This window comes from Sphaerodactylus townsendi, linkage group LG01 (genome assembly GCF_021028975.2).
Source record: "Sphaerodactylus townsendi isolate TG3544 linkage group LG01, MPM_Stown_v2.3, whole genome shotgun sequence".
Lineage (NCBI taxonomy): Eukaryota > Metazoa > Chordata > Lepidosauria > Squamata > Sphaerodactylidae > Sphaerodactylus > Sphaerodactylus townsendi.
This window is the reverse complement of record NC_059425.1, coordinates 64,214,009-64,238,462: the sequence shown is the minus strand read 5'-3', so window position 1 is coordinate 64,238,462 and position 24,454 is coordinate 64,214,009. Positions and strand designations below refer to the sequence as shown.

The 24,454-nt window shown below is 40.7% G+C and overlaps 1 protein-coding gene across 1 annotated transcript; it reads left to right on the top strand.

Annotated features, from left to right (window-relative positions):
• The first annotated feature begins 87 nt into the window (after positions 1-87).
• ACBD3 (acyl-CoA binding domain containing 3) lies at positions 88-24,274 on the top strand. The gene is made up of 8 exons (XM_048507126.1): positions 88-466; positions 9,448-9,589; positions 10,622-10,762; positions 12,086-12,244; positions 17,499-17,673; positions 18,035-18,221; positions 19,706-19,990; positions 21,837-24,274. The coding sequence occupies exons 1-8, from the start codon at positions 178-180 to the stop codon at positions 22,046-22,048; spliced, it is 1,590 nt and encodes a 529-aa protein (XP_048363083.1). The 5' UTR covers positions 88-177; the 3' UTR covers positions 22,049-24,274.
• Positions 24,275-24,454: the final 180 nt, after the last annotated feature.

The following is a 24,454-nucleotide window of genomic DNA, read 5'->3' as shown; positions in this document are numbered from 1 at the left end:
AGAAGGGGAGGCAGGCGAGGCCGCACGAGACGCCTTTCCTCCTTCCCACCCGCCAGCCTTGCCAGGTCGTTCCGAGCCGGAAGATCCGGGTCGCGAGGAGGGAGCAGGAAGTCGAGACGTGGCCGCGCAGCCGAGGAGGAGTCGCAGCAGCAGCAGCAGCAGGGGGCGAGGCAGGGGATGGCGGCCGCGGCGGCGCTGAGCTCGGAGCGGCTGGAGGTCTCCATTGACGGCCTGACCCTCAGCCCGGACTCGGAGGACGCCCGGCCCGGCCAGCCGGACCTTAGACCGCTCCCTGCCGGCTTGGGTCGCGTCAGTCGGGCTGTGGCTGTGGCTCCGCCTGGGCAGGAGGCCGACGACGACGACGGTGATGGTGGCGGGGACAGCGGCGAGGGGGCGCAGAGCCTGGAGCGCCGCTGGGGCTTCGGCCTGGAGGAGCTGTACGGCCTCGCGCTGCGCTTCTTCAAAGGTGACCGGGCAGGCGCCCCCTTTCCCCCTCTCCGTCACTTTTGGGGCTCCCCTCCTGGCCACCCCCTTCAAGAGCTGGATAGGAGGCTTGACGGGACCTGTTCTTGAAACCTTCTCCAGGGGATTTCTAGAACTCCTCGTTGTGGCATTTCTATTTGGCTGCTCCTAAAACTGTGCCTAGAAAATTCGAGTCGGCCACCTCCCTCCCTCAAAGGGCTGTTGTGAAGGCGTTTCGGAAATGGTGGAAAGGTTGAAAAAGGAACATTTTGCATCTGGTGGCACCGAGTAAGAGAATGAGGCATTGAATGAGGTTGAATTTTTTAAAATGAAGTGCACAGATTGTGTGTGTGCATATTAAGAGATAGCTTTTGGGAATGCCGCTACTATGATCTGGATGTGTAGAATGAATATAATTGAGTTGGCCTAGTTCATCTCCTAGTTCATATTGTTGTTTCTGTGTTCGAAATGGCCTGTGGTAAGGGCATCTATTTTTTTTCCTGAGGTCTCTGCAAGTGTTCTGGGATTAGATATGCCCCTAAATTAGAGGAAACCACAGATAGTTGCAGTGGATACAATACAGTCATGAATTAGTCACATGATCTTCATAGTAGATCACTTGCTTATTGATTGTGTGCTTAATGTAGCTGTTTTTAAGTCACTAATGGAAGCATTGCAGTTACTTCATGCGAAAGCACTCAGTATTTTTATGCAGAACAAAAACATCTTTCTGTTTGGGGAGAGGAGGAAAGGGGCTACAATTCTGTTAATAAAAGCACTACTTACTGCACATTTGCTCAGGAGGTGTTATCTGAATTAAACAGTTTTTAATAAGTAACTTCCTTCACATGCACACACTGCATATATTGACCTCTGTAGCAGGAATATAAACTAAAGCACGTTTCTTGTATCCTGTTTTTCATGGGAAAGGAGTGCACTTACTGAACCAGCGATCATCGTATCCTTCCCCTTCCTCTTCCATTACAAAATCAGTTATCACTGAGGTGCCTTTCTCTTTTTGAGATTTCCAGCATTGAAGAACACCAAAACCGTCCTCCTGTCTCTTATTTGTTGTGTGTTTTGTGGACCCATTCTTAGTAATACTTCTCATGTTACATTTTGCAGGCATAGGATCCACTTATTCAGTATCAGTGTTTTCTAGCTGTTCCCTTACAGTTAGTTAGATATTGTATTGCAGTATGCACACTAGTGGTGGTTATCATCACAGATGCATGGTTTGCAAAACTGGACTTCTGCACTTCTAAAAAGTAACCCAGATAATGATCCTTAGGATGACCAGAATTAATTTGACATTGATCTGCATGGGAAGGGAGGAAAAGAAACTCATGTATAGTACTTATTTATTTTATAGTTCACCTGTATTTATACTGAAAGCTTATATAAGCTGTATACCTATTGTGGCAGAGCATAGTGGGAAAGGTGGCCCTGCAAGTATGAGAGTACAAGGCCATTAAGGTTTTTGTATGTGACTGCCAGTATCATGAACTGAACCTGGTGGACAGCATTTCCCTTTTGGGGCAAGGTATGGACACTATAATGCTTTTGCAAGCCTCTTTGAAGAAGAGTTTGGATTTATATCCCCTCTTTCTCTCCTGTAGGAGACTCAAAGGGGCTTACAATCTCCTTGCCCTTCCCCCCCACAACAAACACCCTGTGAGGTGGGTGGGGCTGAGAGAGTTCCGAAAAGCTGTGACTAGCCCAAGGTCACCCAGCTGGCGTGTATGGGAGCGCACAGCCTAATCTGAATTCCCCAGAGAAGCCTCCACAGCCCAAGCGGCAGAGTGGGGACTCAAACCCGGTTCCTCCAGATTAGAATGCACCTGCTCTTAACCACTATGCCTCACTTCTCTCTGGATTATAATAGACCAGTGGTGGCGAACCTATGGCACGGGTGCCAGAGGTGGCACTCAGAGCCCTCTCTGTGGGCAAGCACAGAGTCCCCCCCCCCCCCACATCTAGGCTGGCCTGGGCCGCTGGGCTCGCTTATTAGTGTTAAACCTAAGACCTAGTTTTTGGGAAGCAGTTTAGATAACCCTGTTAAGTGCTGTTAAACCCCACTAATTTTCATGCGAAGAACTAAAGAACGATCCTTTACTTGAGAGTAAGCTTGGTAAGCCAAGGCAATGGGTTTTTCTTCTGAGTAAACCCTCCTAGGGTCGTGATTCAACCGTTGGAAAGTTGCACGATTGCTTCAAAGCAAAGCCACCGACTACCACCAAGCTTACTCCCAAGTAACGCACGCCTCGGAGCCAACTGTTTTTTCTAAACTAAAACCTCAGTATTCAGGTTAAATTGCTGTGTTGGCACTTTGCAATAAATAAGTGGGGTTTGGGTTACAATTTGGGCACTCGGTTTTGAAAAGGTTTGCCATCACTGTAATAGGCTATGCCTTAACCTGGATGGCCCCAGGCTGGCCTGATTTCATCAGATCTCAAGAGCTAAGCAGGGTTGGCCCTGGTTAGCATTTGGATGGGCAGCCTCTAAGCAATACCAGGGTTGTAACATGAAGGCAGGCAAAGGCAACTCACCTCTTACCTTGAAAACCCTGTGGGGTCATCATATGTCAGCTGTGACTGGGCAGCACAATTAAAAAAAATAAAAACATTTGTTAGGTTTTTGTGATGATAAAGTCTATAAGATTTTATGGGAGATAACACTGAGGAAGTTCAAACAAGATACAACATGTTGTAACTTAGAAACCTGCTCTCCTGAATGGCACAGGATGCCATTTGCTACTTACCTTATGGGCAAGTCCTTAAGTGTCTCATTGCCCCTTATCATATTTCCTTCATCTATTTTCAGTGAAGAATTTCCTTTCAATAGATCCTGCCTCTTTCTTTTTTCTCCCTCAGGCATCTTTCTTTTGAAAAGAAACCTGAGCCTTGCTTTATTTATGGGCCTTTTGGAAGGCTTGTTCACATTTTGAGGATTTCGTCTTGTAGTTTCCATTTTGAAAGTTGTGTTTTGTGATGAGTTTAAGAAAAAGGTTCTCAATTAGACTGAAAGGAAATAAAATTATGGTTGTGCTGTAATGTCCAGTTGAGAACTTGGTACAGTCCAACTTTCCCTTTATTGTATTTTTGCTTGACTGAGAAATTATTCAGAATCTCATGTTGCTAAAGCCATCGTGCTGCTTAAATAATTACTACTACATGCTGTTCTTTGATTTGTTTTGTTGAACTAGTTGAATAAGTGGCTGAAATCTTTTAGAAATTCCCCCTTAATATGTTAACAGAGAAAATTCTGAATACATGTTTGCAGTTTCCTGAAAGTTCTGAAACTTTGTTTTTATGAAGTACTTACTCTTGAGAAGTTCAAGCCATCCTCTGAATAATCTTCTAAAGATTAAGCTGCTTGATGAGGTCTATCGCTCATGAATTTTCCACATTTTCAAAAAAACACAACCCTGTTGAAAAGATAGACTCTTATCTCCATACTGCCAAATGTGCAGCTAATCTAATTTTTAAAAAGTGATATTAATTTGAAGACTAGCTGTCCAGACTGGTTTGTATGCATCAGTTGGAAACTGTCTTCTAGGCAGGCAAACACAACTTGATTTTGGTTAGTACATTGCATCTGCAATGTGATATTTTGCTTTTTATGTGTGATGTTAGAGGGGTGTATATTGATTTAACAAATTATAGAGGCCCAAGTTTATGAAGAAGAACAACATGGTCTGTCAGTAGTAATTGGTGATTGGTTTAGCCCAGGGGTCTGCAATCTGCGGCTCTCCAGATGTTCATGGACTACAATTCCCATCAGCCCCTGCCAGCAGGCAGGTCTGATGGGAATTGTAGTCCATGAACATCTGGAGAGCCGCAGGTTGCAGACCCCTGATTTAGCCAGTAAGCCAATATTGCTACTTGTGGCAGAGAAGATAATCACAATTCCAGCTGAGACTGGATCATATAGAGTTCCATTTTTCATTTAGCCCTATTTCAGCAGTTTCAAACCTGGATCTTCTTTTGAAACATTTTTTTTGTTAGTGTGGTTTCTGGTTAACAGCTATGTATCTTGAGAGATTAGTCCCCTTGGTTTCTGAATGTTGCTATATATTTTTTCTGAGTTGAGTCCCTTGGTTCTGTTGGGTTGAAAGTGACCTGTTATGGAAACCACAGAAAGGTTTTTTCAACAGATGTCATACATGATATTGGAGGGTGTAAACAAGCCCCTGTTGGTATGATGTATATTATTGGGTATAGAAATGTTGCCTGAATAGATATAGAACAGAGTTAGTATTTGGGTGTTCGACAAGTCTGATTTCTTAAATTTCATTATATGTCATGGTATTTATTGATGCTGGTTGATAGCCCTTTTAGATTGGAAGGCATTTGTAATCAAGGACAGGCCAACTACCCAAGGCCTATGAAAGAGTAGTATCCTTGTCCAGACTGGGATAGGATATAGATCTTTTGAGATTGTTTTACATGATGACAAGCAATATTTTGTCACAGTCTTCCTGGTACTCTCCTGAGTATCAATATCCTTTCTGGTATTTCAGTTCACTGGGTTGATATATTGTAACAGTGTCTGAAAATAGTTGTAAGAATGTCTGAAAATCTATCAACTGTGAATCTGAGTTGATGTCACTGTATTTTGTCAAAAATTCATTTTATTCTTGTTCTTTACCCTGAGATAGAGTAGACCAATGTCAGTTTATGTGAGCTGTCAGATATCTGAAAGGCAGCGTGTTTTGAAAAATCACTGTTAATTGTGAGATGATTTTGGTCTGTATTAAACATGGCATTAAGACAATAGCACACCACCTCTACTTCTTACTTGTTCTGAAAGCCCCTTGCTGGGTCTCCATCCAGCACTTTACACACACAAACACTACATTCTGAAGTACAACATGGGCTCTGAAGACAAGGACTGACAAATTATCAGTTGCAGTTTGGGGGCAGCTGTTATATTCAGAGCTGTCACTCTGAAATATGGTGGTCTTTCGTTGGGAGAAGCAGGCTTTTCCCCAGTGCCTTCTAGAGTACAGTTTTTGGGCAGCAGGTCAGGAGACAAATCAGTTTCCCTATTTTTTTTAAAAAGTATGGCATGTGTCAGTTCTTGAACTTGAAGTCTTGACTTCGTAAAGTAGAGCCCTTAAGTGTTCTGAAGGCTCATGTCATCCATTCCTTGCATCTCTGCCTTTGATTTACACACTTTGAAACTGAACAACTTGGCTCTTCCAGACAGTATGATGGGGGTGCTAAATTGTGAGGATTTCTGTGAGTATTGCATGGATGCTGAAACTACTGAATCATAGAACCATGTGTCAAGTCACTTGCATGGCTAAGTAGTGCAGGACACTTCCACTGTGTTTCATCTATCACTTCCGTGGTTTTCCACCCTGTGTTCTGTATCCTCTCTCCCCATCTGCAGAGTTCAGTTCTCCACTCCCTATCTTGCCTGTTGCTTTGCCTTCCACCGCCCTTGATCATAGAGTATTCTATTTAAAACCATCCCATACTTCTGCTGCCCCTTCCTTTTCTTTCTGGCATTCATCTACTTTAATGCAGAGGAAAGTTAAATAGTTTGTGCATCTACATACTTAAAGTGTTTTTATTAACTTCACTTTCCTAAGCTGCTCAGTTAGAAACCATACTGGAGCTACTTTCACTCCATGTAGTTCACATAATATGGTTTGTTTGTGTTGATCTTTAGTTTATTGTAATGGCATACAGACATCTCCAAAACTTTCCTCCTTCCCATGTTGCTCCTCCTGTGGCCAGTATTTATGACCACTTGGGTAGTTTGAGCAAGCCAAACACATTAGAGCCTCAAAGTTTTCACATGATGTGTCTGTTGTTGTAATGTACAGTAAACAGTGAAAGAAATAGGGCATTCATATTCACTTGTGTTCTTTCTCCATGTGTGAGAAAGCTTCTTTTTGGTAAACATCAGCTCATGGTGTTCTGATACTTTTTGAGACCTCACTATATGTACTGGAACTCTCTTAGCCTCATTGATATGTTTGTGGAAACTGGCAGGTTAATTTCCTTTCAGTTGGGCCAGACAAGCTACTGTTTCCTGGTTGAGATCTCCCATAGAGATCACAAATGTCAGTACCTGGAAACGATGTTGAAACTGGTTTAAAAAGGTCTTAGTTTTCTGGTGCTCTGTAAATGTCATTATGTTTGGTCGTGTCCTGAATCACAAGAGCAGAGTTAAGAGTTTTGATCTGGATCATGTTGTGTGGCTTTTAATGAAGCTTTTTCATTCCTGCCCATTTTCACCTCCATTTTTTTGCACTCATATTTGTGAATAATTCATTAAACTACTGCTTAATAATTGAAAATAGAAACCACTTACACATTTGCTTCACTAACATTTTCCAGCTTTATTTAAATTGTTTTCTAAAGGGTGCAATAAAATAACAAAGGAAGAAATATGTAATTTTATGCATACTTGGCTTGATAGTCAGAATTAGGATTTCTTGTGCATGAAGTCATACAGAGGGTAGAGAAAAATATCTTTATAAAGAATTTTTTAACAAACTGAGCTCTAGGAGTAATAATTTTATATCTAGGCCTGGGTGTGGAGCATGAATCTCCCTCCCTCACAGCAACAGTTCTTTTCCAATCTTATTAAGGAATTTTATAAAAGGCAGATGAGAATTAATTATCCAGATAGGACCTTCTGGAAACTCCTCATGCTGAATATTCTTGAAGCCCAGCCCTACACATTTGTTCTAATTCAGGGGTCACCGAAATCAATTAGATCTGCCAGCAAGCATGCATAAAGCTGCAGCCCTGTCTTCTGCATGCTTGTTTAAAAATTGGTGTATCTGAATTCGGTGGTGCATAATTCCTAGTGAGCATTCGTAGGGCTAAGGCTCGGATATCTCAGCTGTTTTGTGTAGGGCAGTAACTGCATTTCTCAGCCTAGGTTCCATATACAATGGAAATAATTGCATTTCTCAGCCTAGGTTCCATATACAATGGGAGTCCAGAGGTATGCTAATTCTTTGTAAGGATTGAGGGAGAACTCTGTTTTTGTCTGTTTACTCCATCTAGTACCATCTTCTTAAATCCATGCATGAGAGTGTAAAAAATAGTTCCTTTTTATACTAGAAACTACTATTACAACCACATTAGGACTGTACCTCCTTACCCCTGGGTGAGCAGAATGCTGAATTAGATGGGGCCTTTGACCTGATTCTGCTTGCATCTTCTTATATAGTTATGTTATTTGGGTAATATGAAAACAGATCTCTATGAGTTTTATAGGAACAGGGGTAAGGACTCTGTACCTCAGTGGGGGAGAACAAAATTTTCTTCCCTTTCTTTTGAATGACTGGTTATAGAGTTGCTGCAATCTGCAGTTATCTAGATTCATGACAAGCTCAAAGTATTAGTCAGAAAACATGCTGATTGGTTTCTGAGAACAAATAGCTTAGCTCCAGGACCTTTAATTTGCTCAACACTATTATGAAAGGTACAGTCCCATTGTGGTTGTAATAGTAGTTTCTGGTATAAAAAGGAACTATTTTTTTACACTCTCATGCAAAGGATTTCAGTATGGTGAGAGAAAAGTACCATTCTATTTCATAGACAATAGTAGCCACTAATGGTTTTCACTTACCTGCCATAGCTTCAGATTTTATATGACACTGGCCTTTTTCTATCTTAATTAGCAACCCTGAAAGTTTTTCTAGACCTCTTTCTGAACCTACTCACCTATCTTCTATCTAGAACAGGGGTCTGCAACCTGCGGCTCTCCAGATGTTCGTGGACTACAATTCCCATCAGCCCCTGCCACCATGGCCAATTGTAGTTCATGAACATCTGGAGAGTTGCAGGTTGCAAATCCCTGATCTAGAAGTTCCTAATCAATAAGGAAGCTGCCTTCTGTTTCCAGCACAAAGCTCCTTTCAGTTAAGAGTGAGGTTCATTAGAACATAGCTCATGGTTTTTGTGTTGGGGCCCTATAGACTCAGCTACCTGCTGAGACCTAACTTTATTGATCACTATGGACAAGCAGTTTGGTTAAACTGACAAGGACCTTACTGTATTTTTTTGAGGACAGAAGCTTGGGATGTCTGCAACTTATCAGGTGCCTTTTGAAAGGGAGCTCTGTAGCATTTGATGTGTGTGCCTGCAGTGGGAAGGGAAGTGCACAGCTGTCCAAAAAGTTACAAAAATCAAAGAGTATCTCCAGGTTAGACTCGTGGTTGTTGCAGGTTGTGCAGAGAATGGAACTTACAGGAAAATGTTAGAGAGTTCTTACTTTCAAAGGGTTTTGAGGTTTTTTTGGATGTGCATACTTGTCTTGTACCTGTCATGTATAGACTTTTTATTATATATGTCTGTTTATTGCATTGAACAAATGTTTATTTAACAAAAATTAAAAAGGGATCAGGTTGCTAAAACTTGAGAGCCACTGACCTAGTCTTCATTCTTGTGACAATTTAGTACAGGTTGCTTTGGACTGCAGTGGTTCTGGGTTGAGGGATAGCATGAACAACAGATTCCTTTTAAAATTGGTAGTACACTCTGAAACTTTCTGCAGCATGTTGGCTCAAAAACAGCATCAAAAGTGGGATAAGCGGTTCCTTAAGAGGAGATGCTAGTATCTGACTTGGCTGCCACCAATGAACGACAGCTTTGAGATTTGATTTCTGGGAAGTGGGGGAACAAGCATGGAAATTAAAGTAGCACATAGGCTTGGGTTTCCAATTTTATTTGACAAATCCATCATTCTCCCCTTGACCTTCCCGCTGAGTGAGGGCTGCTCTTACTCTCAACACTGAAAAAAGTGTCATGATCTGGCGGGTGGGACCAGAATAAGAGAAGTTTTGCAGTAATAACACTGTACCTATTCAGAAGATGTTAAAGAGTTCTGTAAATCTTCAGGAACTTGTTGGCTTGTTAAAAGAATTGAAAGGCTCCTCTAGTTGAATAATAAAGGGTAGTGACTTTAATCATGTCTGTCTCTCTTTAAATAAATAATATTATTTATCTTCTTTAGAAAAAGATGGCAAAGCATTCCACCCAACATATGAAGAAAAACTCAGACTTGTAGCACTGCACAAGCAGGTTCTGCTGGGGCCTTACAATCCGGATACTTGTCCCGAAGTTGGATTCTTTGATGTGCTGGGGAATGACAGAAGGTATGAAGCTTTCCGTTTTAGATCAGCTACCCATTTAATAGATTTCTAAAAAAATTTCCTTGGTCAGGCCCAACCAGTGTCTACTTTATTGGCTGTATTGTATCATAAGTGTAGTGATAGTTCTTAAGCAGAACATACTCCAAAGCAGAATTTCTGGAGTTCTACAGGAGTCAAATTTTGTTGAAGACTTTTTCTTCTAATCAAATCTGCTATTGTGTCCTAATATAATACAGAGGTAAGAAAAAATTAGATTTTTTAGGTAGAATCCAGTATGTTTTTCAGAAGTCATCCAGTGAGGGGTCGTTCTCCTGTGAAATGTGTGTATTATTTCTGCAGCATTATTGCTGGTCACATGGGCATTCATAGGGCATCCTGTCACAGGCTTCTTATGGTACACTCTACTTAGTACTACGTATGTAGGACCCTCTTTTGCAGAGGGCCCTTCAGCGTGTTCATTTTGTCTTGAGCATTCTTCATCGTGGTTAAAATAGTGGTTTAAAATCTTTATAGTCAATCATGTTTCCTGAGTGGTATTAATTAAGAAGTCACATAGACTCTCTGTCAGGAGGGCACTGTTCGGTTTTGCCATTCACCAAACCTCAGACACTGGGGCACATGGAATAGAGCCTCAAAATAGTCACGGATGTTCATCTTGTATAAGGTCCTTAAGGTGCTCTTGGACTGTTGAAGTCTGAATCAGCACCTGGAATCAGCACCTACCAGTCATACTCCTGGCTACCCCTAGGACCTTAGCATTTAGGTGCACACTTGGATTCTGAACCTGTGTCAAAGAGATATGCAATCCCATTTAAAATGGCTGGTCTAAGGAAAGGTGTTCAACCTTCAACCTAGATATCCAGCCAAAAGACTTAGGGGAGAGGTATTTTGCCTTTGAAATTCTAGCCTCAGTCAGGTGACAGGAAAAGCTCTTATTTTATCTCTTAACTTGCTGTGACAACAGCTTTCATATATCTCCCTATGTGCATTTTCCTCAACAAAATGTTATTCCTTTACATTCCTTTCTTCTGGCAGGAAAGAATGGGCTGGACTTGGAAACATGACGAAACAGGATGCCATGACAGAGTTTGTAAAGCTCCTAAATAGGTGCTGTCATCTCTTCTCAACATATGTTACCTCTCATAAAATTGAAAAAGAAGAGCAAGAAAAGAAGAGGTAACTACCTGAGCTTCTAGAATATTGCATGAGAGTTCTTGTGTTAAGCTGTGCTTTTGGTATCATTCCAAACTTTTACGTATAACAAAGTAGTCCTAGGAGTTTGCTTTTTAAATTAGCTGTCCCAATATTAATCTGTTGATTTTTTTACCAGCACTGACTTTTGTACACAGACAAAGGTTTCTCTTGAAATGTTTACTTGGTACATTACAAAATTATGCAGATTATTGATAATGCTTTAGTAAATGACAAAATATGTTACCCCCTTAGTTACTGTTGGGTAGTTGGCATACATTTTATTCAGTGCTTCTGTTAATCTACTGCAGTTTATGCAGAAGCATATTGGCATAGGTTCCAGTGGCTGTTGAAAGATCAGGCTTTGTATCCTGTATTGTATGTAATTCTTTTCTGGAAGCTGCCAGTCTTGTTTCTGTAAACACTGCTAAGGTACTTTTCACTTAATATTCCAAATTGTGCAGAGGAAAACTCCTTTTAAATAGGAGGTTAGAACAGCCTAAGTAGATATACCAGAATTTTCCTGGAATTGTCTGATTTTTAGTGCAACACTGGAAACCTCTTTGAGACCATGTATTGCCGAAGGCTTTCACGGCCGGATTCAACTGGTTGTAGTGGGTTTTCCAGGCTGTGTGGCCATGGTCTGGTGGATCTTGTTCCTAATGTTTTGCCTGCATCTGTGGCTGGCATCTTCAGAGGTTTATCACAATGGGAAGTCTGTTACACAATGTATCCAGTGAGAAGGGAATGTTTTAGTGGGGTGTATAAATTGTCATGTCCCCAGGTTCCACCCAAACTCTTACTGATTGGTGCTCCACCTGGGGACATGACAATTTATAGCCCACTGAAACATATATATTTATATATTTATATATTTATATATTTATATATATTTATAGCCCACTTCTGAAGATGCCAGTCACAGATGCAGGTGAAATGTTAGGAACAGGATCCACCATACCATGGCCACACAGCTTGGAAAACCCACCACAACCAGTTATTTGAGACAAATTTTGTTTTGTTGCAAATTTTGAAATAGTTCTGTATTTATAGCAGTAATTTGGAGCAGCTACCACTGCTGAATCCTAGAAGAGCTCTCTTTTAAACCTACTTCAGCTCCCTTTTTGTCAGTTCGCAATCACTTAATTGGTCCACCTCTTGTGTTATCATTATTGTTCAGAGCTTCTGAGAACTCCAAACAGTGAGCCATCATGCATGCTTTGAGCCTTCTGTTCAAGTTGCAAAAGGTCAGGGATAACACAGGCTCAGATTGTAGAAGCGTTCTAATGGTAACTATGACATTTACAGGAGGGAAGATGAGGAGCGTAGGCGACGCGAAGAAGAAGAACGAGAGCGTTTACAAAAGGAAGAAGAGAAACGTAGGCGAGAGGAAGAAGAAAGGCTGAGACGGGAGGAAGAGGAAAGGAGGCGGATAGAAGAAGAGAGGTTCCGGATGGAGCAGCAGAAGTAAGCAAGCAGTAGTACATGACAAAGTTCTTTTAAAATATGACATTTGTGTCCCTCAGCAGAAGCTTATGGTGCTGTATTCACATTATACCAAGGTGGGTTATGCTACAGCTGATGAAATGGTGACCTGCCCAAGGTCACACGGTGAGCATTTGTTTTGAGGTTTTCCTCAGTCTTACCTCTGTTGTCTGTTCACTGCAATGGAGCTTTCCAAAGCATTTATCCTAGATTTACTTGACTATCTAAACAAGCAACTGATCAGAAAGCCAGTGACTAGATCAAAGATGCTATCCAATGAAACTTGCAACATCCTCCTTCTCTAAAGCACAGAAAAATTGCATCTGTCTGCATATGTACCAGTTTTCATATAAGAGTGCTGTAGCTTTGCTGCTAGCTTCACAAGTAAAATAGTATTTCTCAGAGTTCCTCTTATATTAAATGCACAGTATGTACTATAAAAATGTGAAGTGTCTCAAGTATATTCAGCATCAAGTATCTCAAATATATTCAGCATCAAGTATCTCAAGTATATTCAGCATCGACTCATGGTTTAATCATAGTGTAGAAACAGGGTGGATAAAAATCAATGATTTAAAAAAAATTAGATTGGATTTGTTAAAATAAAATACTTTTTGAGGAAAAATCTACCTAAATATAGTTTAAATAGTTTTCTATATAAGATCCATTATAGTCCAAAGGTTATTTGTCATAAAATAAGGATTAATTTTTATGTAGCATGAGCCTGTATGCAATGTTTATCTTTTTTAGTAAACAAATTCAATTAATTCATTCACAATGTCATTTTCTTCTATTCTGTAATATTATTTGGGGCAGTTTTTCCATCTAGAAAATATCACAGTTGCTTGATTTTACAGCTCTCAAAACTGAATTTGGTTCTGCAGCAATAACATGCCTCTTCTTCACACTAAAAATGTTATAAAATAGATATACAGAGAAAAAAGAACTTTAACCACATTTTTCCTTTGCTAATCTATGTACACAGAAACAACCCTTTACCTCCTTTTTAATTTAAACAAACAATCTGTATCAGGGCAGTGTATTAGAAGGGCTCAGGGCAGTGTACAATATAAAACATCATATATAAAATCATAAATATAATTTAAAACAGCAGTTATGTCCTAACACAGCATCCCACGAAACCCTTACTTAACCCTCCCAAGAAAAGATAGTGGGTCCCGATGATGTTAGGGACCCATATGGAGCAGAGGGGAGGGGGCTGGGGCACCCTCAGCGGCTGGTCTCTCCAAAGGCCCGGTGGAACAACTCAGTCTTACAGGCCCTGCGGAATTCCCCAAGGTCCCGCAGGGCCCGGACCTTGGATAATCCATACATACAAAATAAAAAATAGAAATCTATACAGATTGCATTCCCTGATATTTTGCCCACTAAAGTTTTTGAGAAAAACCTCCTTACAAAAAACAAACTTCCCATAAGCCTTTCATTTATAGTTCCTTTACATCTGTGTTCAAATTTAGATAATTATTAAATTCTCTCTAATATCTCTCTTTAATACTAATTACCTGTTCTGTGAATCACTTCTAACAAACAAAACTCTGTTTCTTCTTTTAGTGATGGAGACTTATTGACAGATATTGAAGATCTTTTCTGCTTTTAATATAATTCACTGGCAGTTTCATCTAAGAATTTTCCCTATTTTTTGTATTTTATTACCATAGACAGTTTGTCTATTTCTGCATATTCAGTCAGTTTATTTATCCAGCTTTCTTTTGAAGGGATTTCCACAGATTTCTAGTTCTTCACTAATAAGATCCTAGCCACTGAAATCATATACACTATCAATTTCTCATACCTTTTGCTAATAAATGGGTCTAACATTTTTAACAAAAACAGCCCTTGTCTAAATTTGAAATCATATCCCAAAATATTTTTCATCGGCTTATAAATTTCATACCAAAATTGTTTAACCTTCTTACAGCCCTACCACATACAAGTAAAGGATCCTTTTTCTTGTTTGTACTTGTTTACATCTCCCAACAAAGATCAGATACCTTTGCATACATTTTGGCTTATCTTGCCTAATAGAGATACCAGTGATAAAACATCTTATAAAAGTTCTCTTTTAAGTTTATACAGAATGTAAATTTCAAATTCTTTCACCAAATTTTACCCCATTCTTCTAATTTAATAACTGTAACTAAATCTTCTGCCCTTGCTATATTTTCCTTTACCCTTTTTGTTTTTATTGCTAATATCAATTTATGCATTCTTTTAACTAGAAAATTTTCATCTTTACATAAGGCCTCCCACATTCAGAATATTGCATTTCAAAATCAACTATCTCAACTTTCTCTCAGTTGGTGGTACAAGAACAGTTGACATTTCTCTCCATCTACTAATATTCAAGTCTTTCAATTTCCGCATCCCATCATATTAGTTTAGCATATCCCTATATCTCAGACAACCCATATTTCCACTACCTCTTACCTCTTAAATGCTAAGTTTCAAGGAGTTACATGAATAGAAGATTGTTTGGAGTGGAATAGTTCTGCACAAGGAGCTAAATGTGTGGCGGAAGGGGCAAGCAGTAGAAATAAAAGTGGAACCTTTTGAGCAGAATACAAGTCTCGGGATCTTTGTGTGTATCACCTGAGGTTTACCATATTATTTTCACCCCTGAGGGGAAAATCTATAATGGCAGCAGACCACAAAAAAGACCCCGTTTGGGATTCTGTTAATTAAGTTCCCCTACCTATGGGAAAGTCAAGCAGGCATCCAACATGCAAACACTGTAACAAAGAGTTGGAAGCCCTGATGGCCTGAATGAAGCTGAAGATAATAATTTCACAGTCTGTGTATTTTTAGTAGTATAACCAAATCAGTAATTGTTGCTATAACTGTAAGACTAATCTAAAAATGAAACCCCCATCTGGTTGTAAATATTAAGATTGTACCACAAGAATGAGGCTCATTGTAGAAAACCATGATTTAAATCAAGTTTTGCTGAGCAGTGATTTAAATCAAATCCACCCTGTGTAGAAATAAAGTCTTCGGTAAAATACTTCTTTAATTTCTTCTTTGGATGGTTGTGATTAAGACAACCTAACTAATAATATGATGGGACTTGCTTCCTTTGGAATGTTAGATTGTGAGTCAGCAGTACCCATGAACTAGTGCCTGCAGACAGTGATAGCATAAGGGGATTCATTTTTAGTTTCACTTGGGAGTTGGAGTCACCATTAGGTGTTGTGCATCTTTAAAGCAAATTTTAGGAACTGCTACTTTTAGAGATTTGAGTGTACTTTGCAGATCCACACAGTTCTTCTTCACTGGCAAACCACAGTCCTGAAGCCAGTGTAGATGTTGCTCAGATGTTGTTCAGATGATAGTATATTGTTAACATCTTGTGTCATTTATTTCATGGGGCATTTATACCCTGACTTTAATTTTAGCCGAAGGTGGCAAAAAAGTTAAAATGTTACCAATTAAAACCAATTTGAATAAGAAACTGTGAACATATTCCTCCCTCCTCAAAAAGATGCTGCTGTTCATACCCTGGCAAATATACAAGCTTTTGAAGATCTCCAGTGAGGTGGTTCACTTCATTTCCTGAGAAGATCTCCAGTGAGGCAGTTCATCTCATCTCCTCAAAAAAACAACATTCCACAGAGGGGAGGCCTTGGTGAAAAAGGCTAAGGATATTGTCGAAGCCAAACATGCCATCTAAATTTGGGAACAACAGGCATTTGGCACCGTAAAGACTGCAGTTAGTGCATGGGAACACATGGGAGGGGGCAGTCCTTCAGATATGTGGGTCCTAGGGAGTGAGGGTCTTTAAAGAGCATAACCAATATCATGAATCGGACTTAGAAGTAGACTGGCTGACAGCCAGTGTAACTGTTCCAAAGTGGGTAACATATATTTCCATTGGTTGGCAGATGCACCTGGAGACTTGGATAATGAAATACAGCCTCGAGTGTCATCTGCATACTGATGACACTTAGACCTTAAGCTCCAAACAGTCTTATGTAGTGGTGTTTCTATATTGGGAGGGAACAGATTTTTTGACCCTCCTGAAGAAACTGTCCAATCAAGCTGTAAGCTGAAAAAGAGGCCAAGTCTTTCTAGGTTTTGAAATTTATATTATGTTCTATTGTATTTGTTATAGAACAGGGATGCCAAATGTCCAGGCAAGATGCATCTGGGGGAGTACTAAGTTTTGGGTTGCACATTATTTACTCTGGCCCTTTCCACACGGGCCAATAACAGCACCCCAGGGACGGCAAAAATGCCGTCCCTAGGGAGCTGTTTGCATGGGGGGGCGCAGCTGCATCGCAGCCGCGCCACCCTCACTCCCCCCCCAGTGGAGCGAAGCTGCTGTTTCCAAACCTCGCTCCTTGAGCGAGGTTTTCTGGAAACAGCATCTGGAAGGCGCCATCCCCCCCTTTTCCGGACGACTTACCTGATCTGTGACCTTCCGGTGCATTGCCCAGGCCTGGGGACACGCCCCCCCCCTGCCCTGCCACTCCAGAGCTGTTGCGCAGGGCAGGGGGGCGTCTCCCCTGGCCTGGGCGACGCGCCAGAATGTCGCAGGGAAGGTACGTCAACCGGGCGACGGCGCAGTGCTGCGCCATCTTCCCTGCCTTTACTGGGACCGTTCGTGCGAACGGTCCCGGGGGACGCACCCCCCAGCGTGGCCATGCGGAAACAGCCACTGTTTCAGTAAGTAGAGATTGTAGGTTTCCAGAACTTCTCATAGCAAGATATTTATTGCTGGCAATGATGGCTTTGAAGAGCCTAATATGAATACATGATAGAACATTTATGCAGTGCTATAGAGTGTTCTCACATGCATCATCTTGTTGTAAACCTTAACATATTCCTGAAGTCTTGATAAGCATTATTTTCTCTGTGTTGCATATGGGAGGCTGATAGAGTGTGTGGTTTGCTCTAGGATGTCAGAACCAAAGCAAAGTTTAAACCAGGGACTTTGTCATTTATAGCCCAGTTTCTTAGCTGCCATGCTATATCTAGCAAGAAATAAAGTATTCATTTAGGTCCTTTTCTTATGCTGTTACATTTAAAAAATAAATCCTAAATATTCCATGAATCCTAAATATTCCAAGCTGTTACATTTAAAAAATAAATCCTAAATATTCCATGATTTATTGCTAAAAAAAAGTTGTGTTAAAATGAACAACCTGCTGTGCTTGAGGCTTCACACTTTGAGTGCATTCAGAGTTGTGTTTATCAGGGTAATTTCTTCCTAATCCAGACAACAAATTATGGCGGCACTAAATTCCCAGACTGCTGTTCAGTTCCAACAGTATGCAGCCCAGCAGTATCCAGGCAACTATGAGCAGCAGCAGATCCTCATTCGTCAGCTCCAAGAACAGCATTATCAACAGTACATGCAACAGCTTTACCAAGTCCAACTTGCGCAGCAACAGGTACAGTAACCTTTGGGCAAGCTGACTTAATAATTCTGCTTTTGGAAGCACAGTAGTGGTTCCCTTCTGAGACAACCTGTGTACTTTGCAAGTAACAGTGGAGGTGAAATTTGTGTTTCTAATATTGCATCAGGCCCTCATATTGAAAACCTCTTAACGCTTAATGCATCCACTAGTTCCCCACTTTCTCTGAAGACTGAGAATGCATTTTAAGTGAAAGTATTATCACTGGTGTGTCTATGTTGGCTTTGCTAAGCATCCAGTCCTTTTTAGAATTATTATGGCAGTCAGTTGGTTCCACAACTGCCTGCTAACATGCATATTCAAATTACTTATTGTCATTATGCTTTTTAATTTGTAGGCAGCCTTACAAAAACAGCAGGAAGCTGCAGCTGTAGCAGGGGCTTTAGCCGCCTCAATTTCAAAGGTGAACTTGGCTGCCACAGAAGTGCCGTCTGTGAATGGACAGGCCAATGCACACACAGACAACTCCGAAAAAGATGTGGAAACTGATGCTTTAGAAGAGGCGCTGGAGAATGGACCAAAAGGTATCAGCAAAGATCATGGAAGACAAACTGCAAAACTTTTTCTGTAAAGCTAAATTATGTGCATGAATTTTGGTGGGGCTCCTTGTTTAGCATTCTTTCTGCATCAGTTGTCAACTGGTGCCCTTTTGGCCCACAGAGGGCACACTCTGGCCTGCTGATTGTGGGGGTATACATTTTACTCATCAATATCAACCTGTTACAGGCAGATTGAAAAGGAAGTGATGAAGGCTTGGGGGTAGGGTTCATTCCTATTTCTGTATTAGCTCAGGCCTACATGGTAGTACATTATGGATTGTTAAAAGGCCCCTATGTTACCCAAGGTGGAGACACAGTTTCTTAGTAATGTGGGGAAATTAGCTTAGAGGAGACTGATTATTTGCAAGAGGCTTGAGTAAGGAATCTTTAATACCAGCATATTAAAGAGATAAGCTCTCAGAAGAAAATCCACAGAGAGGAATATGATACAAATCTTTATTGTAGGGAGAAGGGGTTCACAAGCATCTGATTCAGTTCAGCAAACATGTACACACAGAGTTCCTGAGACATAGATAGGTTTGAAAATAGATTTTGGAATAGAAATAGAGTATGGGATATATGGGCAATACGACCTGATCAGGAATTGAAGAAGATCCAGGATTCAGAGCCAAATGACCAGCATCTGGTTCTAAAGGTGGTGTGTGTGTGTGTGCGCGCGCGCGCGCAACGCGTTGGGCCCAGCAACAGAGACTGAAATATGTCAGTGGCGCTGGAACAAGGCTGCAGGGGGGGGGGGGGTCTTTATAGTAAAGATCCACCTCTGGGGGTGTCAGGACAACTTTAAGGGATGTGTTGGACAACCTCTGGGAGGTGTCACACCAGCCTTTGGGAGGTGTCTGGGTGCATGTTGTTGAGAAACAATGGAGTATTGTAAGGTGGTCAAAAATAAGTTAGTTACAGGAGGGGGGTTTTGGGTTAAGATTATCAGTCAAGGCCATGACATCAGCAGTTGTCTTGTGGCTGAAATGGGTATTGTATTCTGCAAACCTACTGTTTATATTGGGAACACATTCTTCTGTGAAGCTGTGAAAATGAAAATATGCTGACATAACAGGCAGGCTGTGAACATGAGAACCGGTGAATCTGGTGATTTCCAGAGAAAGCCTCTCTGCAATGCCAGTATTCCTTTCTAGGTTGGTACGTGGGCAGGGAGACCTGAGAAGCAGCACCCCCCCACTATACCAAGGTGGAATACTAACACCTGGACCCCAGTTTGTGGAATGTTGCTGTAGGAGACTATGAAGTGTGGATGGGATGAAAATAGTTGCTTAGGGCTTGAGATGATGATATGTAAGGGTTAATATGAATAGCTTGGTGGGAGGCCTTGTAGAATTTCCTCCTGTTTGGGGCAGCATTATCCTTTGCCTCTGCAGTACTCCAGCACAATTATATGTCCAGGTTTGTATATAGGTCATCTTACATCTTTAAAAAAAATTCCCTCCTTTTAGAATCAGTCCCTGTTATAGCAGCACCATCCATGTGGACACGACCCCAGATTGCAGACTTCAAAGAGAAGATTCGCCAGGATGCAGACTCCGTGATCACAGTTGGCAGAGGAGAAGTGGTGACCGTTCGTGTACCAACTCATGAAGAAGGCTCTTATCTCTTCTGGGAGTTTGCTACAGACAGTTATGACATTGGTTTTGGGGTATATTTTGAATGGACAGATTCTCCTAACACAGCAGTCAGTGTACATGTTAGTGAATCCAGTGAGGATGAGGACGAGGATGAAGGTATCTCTTATATATATTTTTAGCAGAGGTATTAGGGATCAGTTTGTTGCCCATGCAACAACATTGCAAGGTTTTGCAGTTCGGGGGTGGGGATGGGGGTTGAAATTCTGAAAATTTGTTTTGGTGTTCTGGGAAGAGGAGCTGGTGAGGAGAAGCTGAGGAACTTTGTGGTTCTGTACATTGTGGGCAAAGAGTTATTGTTGTAAGTCTTCAGGAGCCAGACATACCAGCCCATGACCACTGCTGTCACTCACCTTGTGCAGCTCTTGTAATAGCAGAGATTGGTCAGTGGTGGTTCTCCTGCTAGTATCTCCTCTGAATCCCCATGAAATGGGGATAATTTCAAAATCGATGCAGATTAAGATTTAGCAGAATTGTTCTTGCAGCATTTGTAGTCTGACACACCATTGCATTATTGAAAATCAGTCTAACACAACATTTTTGTAGCTCTCTGTTGTGGATGGGGAGCCTAGAAAACTTAACTACTAAGTGCTGGAATGCTCCCTTGTCTTCTGACTCTAGGATATATACTCTGGATTATGTGGCTTTCTGTACTGTCCCTTTATCTGTTTCTCAGATTTCACTGTCTGATTTTACTCTCATTCAACTGCATAGCCATTCTTCTGCCATATTCTTGCTTGAGACTATAGAGATCCTCCTTTTTCTGAGCCCCTTGTATTAATAACCTACTTGGAGACCCTTCTTTTGCTTCAGTGACTGGAAAAGGCCTCTGTTTTGTGGGACCATTACCCAAATACATGCACCTTAGTGCTTGCTTTATGCTTTTCATAGCATGCCTATTGACTAAAACCATAATTTAAAAAGGCATAAAGCTGGACCTTGCACCATGGGGTGAAAGGAGACAGGTGAATCTTAAAACTATTGGAGGTGACTTCTTCCTAGCTTCAGTTTAGAGCTTGGTTCTTGCCTGCCTGCTCTTTGTTATTCTCTAATTTCAATTGTGTAAAATGTTGAAATAGAGACCATCCTTTGACTACTCCCTTGGGCAAGATTTCAGAAACCTTTTCTATGGCAGAGCCACTTATTTCAGGAGATCACTGCTACAAATTGGCCAAATAGACCAGTTCTTTGGGGGAAAAAATCAGTGCATAAGGGCAGAATTTCTAGAGAGTGGTGAAGTCATTGAGGAACCCCAGACCCATCAGCATCAAAAAACTTGCTCGAATATCGTTTTAAGGAGGTTTTTGAAACTTCCAACTACAGTTCTCTATTAAACACCACACTACTGGCCAAAAGCAAATCTGTAGATGGAGTCAGCAATATGGATCACCATGTCTAGTTACACAGTTTTCTAAATTTAACAGATAGGGTATATCTTAGGGTTAAACTCCCTCTGAAGGCTCAGAACTGTGACTTTCAGAGAGAATCATTTATCATTGGTACGAACACAGTGATCAGAGGGGAAAAAACTATTTAAAATGGTGAAATGATGGAATTAACAGTAACTGTTCTGTTCTTTATCACTGTTGGCCAAGCTTGTGCTACAGGAGTGTTGTTCTCTCACTGATTTTAGTGCAGTAGCTTTTTACAGGAGTTAACTTTTACTTCTGTCAAAACCTTGATGTACTGAGGCTATAACTAATTATCTTGTTCCACATATTGTTATGAACTCTTTATTAATCAGCAGTTTTTCCATGTACTCCTAGCATAGGCTTGGTTACATGTTTTTGGTTTTGTCATGAGGAAACTTGCTTGTGAGCTATCATGTTCCCTGGTAAATTAATCAATACTGCCTACAAATAATCAGTTGATGGAGCTCTGTGGTGTAGGGCATCAGTACAACTTGCATTTTTTTAATTAATACTCTGTTTCTGATTCTTCTTAGAAAACGCTAGCAGTGAAGAAAAAGCCAAAAAGAGTGCCAACAAGGCTCAACTAGATGAAATAGTGCCTGTGTACAGACGAGACTGTCATGAAGAAGTGTACGCTGGCAGCCATCAGTACCCAGGGAAAGGAGTCTATCTTCTTAAATTTGACAACTCTTACTCACTATGGAGGTCAAAAACAGTTTACTACAGAGTGTATTATACTAGATAGAGATCTTGTTGCAGTTGTCAGTCTGGGGATGTGCAGAAGATGTCATGTTATTTGAAGCTTCCTTCAAGCATACTGGACCTTTTGACTTTGTTATCCTGTCTGATGTACCTGTATGGGTGTTGGGTTTTTTTTCCTCAGTTTTTGTGTGTGTGAACACTGAGACTTGGTCTTTCTTCTGCAGGTCAGCGTTGATGCAGATTTAGTGGGGGTTTGCGAGATCTTCCCAGTCCTTTCTAGTGATGTGACTGTTTGTCAGACTGAAGACTGAAAGTCTTGCAAGCAGATATGTTGACCTGTTTAAAACCCCTTCAACTTGAACACACACATACAATAGTTCATTGATGGTGGTTAGGATGGCATTGCCTGACCCACATGTGTTGAACGTTTTACAAAATCTGTTAATTTGAGGGTATCAGCCTTATTTCAGGGCTGAGGGGAGGGAATCGGATGCAATCTACACTGTAGCAAGCAAGTTTCTTAAAACTGTATTTGAATGTCAGATTTTTACACCATTAAACTTGAAACTTTAGTGGATGCAGTTCAGAAATTAATAGTCTCATGTCTGTTCTCATTCATGAAGTAGTTTTGGAGCCTTTCTGCTGCGGAATGAGATGTAGAAGAGTGGGCTTGTCTTTGCTAGAGGCATGCAGCCAGTGCAAAGCAAGAGTCTGTATTTCAGAGAGTTATCTTGTTTTGTTTTTCACATTGGAAGATTTAATCTTGGGGGTCACAGATGACTAAGTCAGCATTCTTTATTTCTCTCACAACTGCTTCTAATCCTGAAACCAGATTTTGTGCAGCATCATGGCTTCATACTTGTACACAACTAAAGTTACGTTTGAATTAGTCTCTAGAAATGTCCTGTACATGCCACACCAAAATGAATCAAAGCTGCCCCTCTGCTGTTCCTATTCAATTGGGGACAAGGGAAACTATGTGCAGGAGTCCCTGCTGAAATTCATGTTTTTCAAATCTGAACCCAGTTGTCTGCACAAGCTTTGGGGGGGGAGGCGGGGGGGGGGAGAATTGTCTGTTTTGGGACTTTTGGTAAACCTTTGCACTTTGTGCATTTATATAATTAAAGAATGTTTGTAATGTTGTATAAATTAGTATTTGGGAAATCACTGCCACAAACACACCAACTCTAGTTTGTCAAGCTTACATTTGAGGACTTATTCTGAGCCCTTTAATCCTAACTAATTATATGTGGAAAAGAAATGTAAAATGATTATTCAGATATACAAGTAGTATTCTAATTTGTGTAACAGTTTAGAGAAAAACTGCAAAATTGTGTATTTGTTTAGTACTGATAAAGGCAGGCGGTGTTCTAATCTGTATTTTCAGTGGCAGAACAACCTTTGCATGGAACTGTGGGTTGCACCCTAACAGCACAGTGGATGATTCCATGAGCTAGATTCTACTACAAGAACCTTACAGTGTTTCTGAGGGTCCACCGTCCATGTTCCTCTCCCTCCCATGCTGCATTTGAGGGAACACAGTAGGCTGCAGTGGGAAAGGACAATGGGAATATTCCATTCTTCACTTGTGGTGCTTAGAATACAACCCCATATTTCCAAGACGAAAGATGGAGTTCTGGTATTTCAGAAATAACTTGTGTTATGCATGAGGAATGCAGTCCCCTCTTCCCTTCTGTTTTACAGTAAAATTTACATGAATTAGCTGCAAGCATATGTTCCATTATAAGTGGGTCTGCTGGAATTTTGGGGGTTAGAGTTCTGTTTCAGTACTTGTACATACATTATACATTTTTCCTATCAAATCATATGGAGATGGTTGTCCTAAACAACACTCAATTCTTCTATCTTGTTTGATTTAGCACTATGTTACAAACTTTTGTCTAGTTAGTGCTGCTCCAGCCATTTGGCTCTAACATTTTGTTTTCATATGTACATAATATTGTATAAACCATGGAATTAAGCACTAGAGTGCTTTTTAAAACCTGTATTTAAAAAAATAGAGGTACTAATTCCATATTTCAACTTAGGGTTTTTTTCCATACAAAATTATGACTTTAAAAAGAAATTGTGTTGGAGAGCAGTATATGTTTGTTGTAAACAGCAGCCATTTACTGTCAACCTTTGGATACCCAGACTCCTCCTAGACTTTTAAATATTGCCTCAAACTGTGGACTAGGACAGAACAAGTGCAATTTCAAAATAACTTGGAATAATATATTTAATCTGAATTAAAGTCACTTATATGGAACTGTTTGGCTTTTTCTTAAATACTGACGTTTCTGTGGCCTGAGGGAAATATTGTATTGGCAAAAAACTTCTTTACATGTAGAAAACTTTTTGACCCAGATTTTTGTGTCTTGCATAAATTATTCAACCTGATTTTTAATGTGCATTACTTACTCTAGCTTTTCCTGCGTGCACAGTTCAG